Here is a 5,996-nt window from a genome sequence, read left to right as displayed (position 1 = left end):
TTTAAGTTATCTGATAATATTTTAACTGTGTGCAGTGAAGTTAAGTATTTGGGTCATGTCATTAATGATTGTTTGTCTGATGACGGGGATATATATCGGCAGTGCTGTATGTTGTATGTACAAGCTAAGGTACTGGCCCGGAAATTTGGTGCATGCTTGGGGGGAGGAAACTGGCTTTGTTTAAAGCGTATTGTACTTCCTTGTACACTGCTCATCTGTGGTGTAATTATAAAAAGGGCAGTCTTCGGAAACTGTCAGTAGCTTACAATGACGCCCTAAGGATATTATTGAGAAAACCTAGATGGATGAGTGCAAGTGAATTGTTTGTATCATTTTGAGTTAGTTCATTTTCCGCTGTTTTAAGAAACCTGATGTTTAAATTTATTTGTCTGAATGGTTCAAAAAATCATATCATTTTATCGTTGACTAATGTTGCACACAGTGACATGCGTTTTACTTTGGTTCTCTGGAAACACTGGTATACCTGTCTTTTAAAGGGGCAGTAGTTTTATGGGTGTTCTTGTGCTCTCGTTTTTATGTATTTTCTGTTTTTATTGTTTCGTTTTTAAACTGTTTTTATTGCTTTTATTTGTTTTGAACCTGGACCTTGAGTTTGTAATAAAGTGTCATCATCATCATCATTGATCTTTATTACAATGAAGTAAATGTATGAAAAACTACACATGAAAATCAAACTGATGTGTTTGAAATGACTTTTTTTTTATTTCCTTGGAATAATTATAACCATACAGTTCCACTGAAAGTTGATATGATTATACTGCTCATCTGTTCCAGTGGATGAAACAGTTTTATGGCTTACCTGTGCAATAAGCCAGTCTATCAGCTTATTGGCCATCACCACTGATTTGTAGGTCCGCAAGTGGTAGTCTTTATCCCTAGATGGGTATAAAAGCAGAAAACGTCATGAGAAGGGATAATGAAACTAATTTAAACATGAACTGTGATCAACTCTGTGATTTTCTAACTGTAATAAACCCAGATGGTGAGCATGTAGAGTAGTAATTTCTTGGGCTATTTAAAAACAAGAGGATTTAGCAGCTGCTTTTCAAGCATCATAAATCCAAGTGAGTTTCTGACAGTTGTGACAAGAAAAACAGTCCTGCACCAAGCAGAGCTGGTAACAGCCCCAGCAGTGTTTGACCTAGGGCTGCCCTATGTCAGTCTGTTGTCGCTGTACTCAGGGTTAGCCACATATTGTAGTTGCACTCTACTAGACCCCAAGAATGCCGTCTGAAATGCATTCATGACTTTCCCATGAACACAGGGGCCTCCCCAGGGAGACACAGGGGCCAAGCTACAGGGTGGGAAAATCCAGAACCACTGTGACTTGCACCACTTCACCGCTTCCATCACATGCAAACACTCACTGAGACACACACACACAGTTCAGACAAGTCAAACATGACAGGTGGGCCAACTTGTAGTCCAAGCTCAGCTGTCTGGGGCTCTTCAGAAAGTGCAGATTGAGAGACCGACTGTTGCCCTGTTTTCTTCACACTGGAACATTCTGTTGTGTAATTGTATTTGTGAGCCTGTGTTGGTATTAGTCAGTTAGGCATGTTGCCTTTTATAAGTCGCTTGGACCAGAAAAGGCAGGAGACACCTTGTTTTTTTCCTGAGTGGGACTCCATAGCAAGGCAGACTAGGGCTCCAGTGGCTGGTGCACAATGAGCCTGTCAGAGTGTAAAATAGGGGATAAACAGTGAGCAGCCATATGTCCAGCATGAGGAAACAGCAGATTGATGACTAACAGAGGAAAAGGTCAGCGAGATGGTTCTTAACTTGTCCAAAAAGTTTGCCTTGACATTTTGTGAGGGATACATAGAGAACGTAGGCATATGTTGTATTTTCCATATTAAGTTAATTTAGGAATGACCGTTTCTGTACTTTGTGGGTTTGCAGACTGTTTGTATATTCTGCTACCCTACAGTGAACATTTCAAACTGCACAGTCAGGTCCCCTGGAGCAGATGGATTCACAGGCTTCTTGCAAGGAAAACTAGGACTTAAAGGGGAGCACAGAAGTGTGGAGAGGTGCAAGAGCAGGAAAGCATATGCTTTCCCCCCTTTGCCTCATTGCTCTACCAGAAAATTACACCTAATTAGGCAGGGGTTTGTTGCTCCAATGAAACTCAAGCATTCCCAGGCCCTGTGTTTGCAGTGAGAATGCACTGCAGCATGCACACTGGCTAATGACGCAGAATACCAGTGGACTAAATGCTGACAGGCGCACACACACACAAAAACACACTTATGACAACCTTGCTAGCTGTACCTTTTTGCTAGCCACCTTTCTGTGTCCCACATTTACCAACACTAGTGTTACAGCTGATAAATTCAACCTTCTTCATCACATCCATGTTTTGAGACCCAGCAAATAAAACCCGCCAGCTCAGTCACCCACTGACTCTTCACCACCTATGCCGTTTTGTCCTAATTCAGTTGCTCCTTAAAAACAATAAGCTCACAGTTCATCATAATATTTCTATCCTCCATTCTAGTAACTTTGCAGCAGAGTTATTTTTAGGAGCACAAGCCAGATGCTGAGCCACTGGAGCTCCACCTGGCTGGGTTGCAATGGAGTGGAAGAGAAAATGGCTGTTTACCTGATAACGGGAGTGAAAAGGCTGTGAAGGCGGCAATAGAGTCGAACACCCTAAGAAGAATGAGAGGAAATCTCAGTTATTTTAGAGATATATAAAATGCGACTTTAATTAAACTAGACTCTGCTGTACTATGATTACCTTTGATATGACATCGTGCATGTCACTTCTTGGATGGTAGGTGCCATCGTCAGAGCGAAAGCGGTACAGTACAGGCTCAGGTTTGAACTGGTGTTTGTCTGTAACTAAAAATGCAATTCAAAACATGAAGATGTTTCTGTGGGAGATGTGCCAGAATGGAAGAAGCAGCAAGTAAAAAAAAAAAAAAAAAAAAAGTTCAGGAAAGGTTATTCAAGTTGTTTCAAATTTGAGGTATAAGAGGTGTAAAAACAAGCCAAACAGGGTTGTGTGTAGAAACAAGATTTCTAGACAAGAAGTAGACTTTGCACAGAGTGGTCACAGCTTCCTCTCCCTCTTACTTTAGGGTACTTTGTCAAAGACCCTTCAATAACAGTTGGCTCTGTATCCTTGGTGGCAGCAGTGTGGGTCCCATTAAAGGTTTTATGCAAAGACATTCTATCGTTCTCACACTCAGAGACTTACTGCAGTGTGAGAGAGTTCAGAGAGCCTCGGAGTTATTCCTCTTTGTCAGGAAAAGCTCCAAAGCCCCATCTCATTTCTTTGTAAGGAAGCAATAAAGCACCCCCCAGTGACTAAACATACAGCTTGGCTTAGGGCCCTACTCCTATGAGGAGAAAATACGTGCAGAGCAGTATGTACCATTTAATGTGAATACAAAGCATTAGCCACCTTACAGTAAGCCTCATGTACTAAACACACTTCTTACCTGAAGCCACAGTACAGCCACAGAGCAAACATTACACAAACATTACAGAAAGATATTAATATTTACAGTATACCATAATCCCCTAACTAAACATTGTGTCTGGGGGGGCTGTTGAAATGGGACAGCTGTTAAGACAAAAATAAAGCAGCTGCACCTACACTGGCTCCAGGGACTGGCAGTATTGTGAAAGTCTTCTTGTTGCATGAGGAACATTCACTGGAGCTGGCTAGAGTTTAGGTCAGGTAATAGCAGGCATTTTCACACCATGCAGCACAAAGTAAATTAGACTGTGGTATATTTGGCTTTAGTAGATATGGAACAGCAAAGAAAGGAGAAAATCATCAGAACTAACCATGGTGGATGATGCCATTCTCCAGCAGAGCTTGACCCAGGTGAACCCCTTCTTCTGGGTTGCCTGTCTCACCAATTTCCATCAGCCAAGATACAAACTCACTGGACACAGACAAAACACAATGCTGACATAACACACATATACAAAACAAACCACTTCATAAAAGGACAATGGGAACAACCACTGTTATGGCAAAAAAAAAGTCACTTATTTAATGTGCGCGTCTGTGTGGAGGGGCATCCGATTTTCTGGGGGCCAAAATGAGCCAAGTGGGATAATTCTGTATAATTTAGTGACTGAGATAGAGAGAGAATAGAGAGATTGCACAAACAAAAGAAAGAAAGAGAGGAATGAAAGAGGGAAACCAGCAGAGGAGCAGCAGCCTATCAGATTACACACTTGATGTTCTGTCTCCCCACAAAAGCCAAACAAACATGGCCACTAGCACCACTGGAATCCTGTGGAACTCACTTCCAGGCCACGATGGAGGTGGTGTCAGCCTGGAGCCAACAGAAGCATTTATGGAAATTCTCAGAGAAACAAGTGACCAAACACCCCACCTCCAACATCTTATGCTTTCTAACCACTCTCTCTTGACGCAATTTATCTCTGCAACCGACCTCAAGGGGAAAACACAAGACCATAATGTCAATTTGTACTCTGTACCTTAGCTATGAAAGCCCAAAATATCCTGAAAAGCTGGACTCCAAAGTTTTCATGGTCACATATGCAATAAACAGTTCCAAGCAAGTGAAACTTCTATGTAGGGCGAAGAGAAAGTGAGCATATCAAAACACCCCAGTATTTCAGATCTATTCCAAAGATGGCTGCCTCGGTTCTGTACCGGAAACAAATTCCTTGTGTGTAATATACTTGGCCAATAAAGGTGATTATCCTTAACTTTGACTGTTGCTTAGTATTTAATGTTAGAGAAACCAAGTTTTCAGTGGCTTTAACACCAGGACAGAGACACTTAAACAGTCTGATACTGTATACTAGAAGATGCACTTATTCACTTTCTTACCATCAGTTAGATGATAAAAATAGTTCTCTCATATCTTTGTATCATATAATATGATGCTACAGCTGATTTTTAAACTTGAATCTGAACAAACATATATTGTGTCAATATCTAAGATCTGGATGTGGGTTGTGTTAAAGAAATGGAGCCATGCTATTTGCCGGTAACTCAATATTTAGCAGATAATGAGTGGTATCAATGTTTTCATCTCACTCTCTACAAGACACCAAATAAGCAGATTTGCTGAAAAGTCCAACTTAAATTTGTGTCACTTCGTGGAGATAACCAAATTACACAGACTTTCTTCCACACAATATCAATACACATTTATAAAATGTATTTTTAACACATTTTCAAACAAAACTACCCTCCCCATCCCTAAATATTCACATACAGTATATACAGACAAGGGGTCGCCAGCAAAAATGTATGAGCGAAGGTGACCCGGCTGTTCAAATGAAACTTTAGGCTGCATTCACATATGTACTTAAAGAAATTATGTAAGTAAATAAAAGTGAGAAAACAAACAAACAAACAAAAAAAAATCACTCCAGTAGATTAACATGTCACAAAAGCAGCAGTCTTTTTATTCAGCTTCTGCTTAAACTTATCGTTGGGATATGGTCACAAAGGTACAAAGTGTGAAAGCCCAAAAAAAAAAAAAAAAAAAAAAAAAAAAAAAAATTCTCAGAATTCAGTTTTTTTAACTCAGAATTCTGAGATTAAAGTCAGAACTCCAAAAAATCTACAGTGGCTTTAATTCTGTTTCATATAGAGGAAAACATGCATTTTCAAGTAATGTCAAAAGAAAGTGCAGAGGCTGACAAAAGAGCGTTGTTACAGGACATCTAACCTTTACATGAGCTCTCAAAGGGCTTTGTGCTGCTATCTATCAGAACAGCATAGTAGTGCCTGTCATATGTAGAAAAGACAAGCACTTTGAATCAGTTTTGTTCTTCTGTTTAAAATGTCAAGATGACTACGAGCTAGGTGGCTGCCACATGCAGTTTCTTTGATGAATTACACTGCTGCAGAAACCAGATCCCAAATGCGTATGATTGAACCATTTAAAACAGAGCAGCTTGAGACCCAGATTTAGCTCTCAACCTAAAAAAAAAAAAATTTAAATAAATAAAAATCAAAGTGAAAAAGA

General features: G+C 40.0%; 1 protein-coding gene across 1 annotated transcript in view; it reads right to left on the bottom strand.

Annotated features, from left to right (window-relative positions):
- prex2 (phosphatidylinositol-3,4,5-trisphosphate-dependent Rac exchange factor 2) overlaps positions 1–5,996 on the bottom strand; it is a 76,050-nt gene that overhangs the window by 42,018 nt on the left and 28,036 nt on the right. Inside the window, exons 11-14 of the mRNA XM_020599995.1 lie at positions 3,823–3,923; positions 2,765–2,868; positions 2,627–2,676; positions 821–896 (exon numbers count right to left, since the gene is read on the bottom strand). Coding sequence (XP_020455651.1) covers positions 821–896; positions 2,627–2,676; positions 2,765–2,868; positions 3,823–3,923 — 331 coding nt within the window. The remainder of the gene's footprint in view (positions 1–820; positions 897–2,626; positions 2,677–2,764; positions 2,869–3,822; positions 3,924–5,996) is intronic.

This window comes from Monopterus albus, unplaced genomic scaffold (assembly GCF_001952655.1).
Source record: "Monopterus albus unplaced genomic scaffold, M_albus_1.0 scaffold44.1, whole genome shotgun sequence".
Classification (NCBI taxonomy): Eukaryota; Metazoa; Chordata; class Actinopteri; order Synbranchiformes; family Synbranchidae; genus Monopterus; species Monopterus albus.
This window is presented reverse-complemented; position numbering and strand designations above follow the sequence as displayed.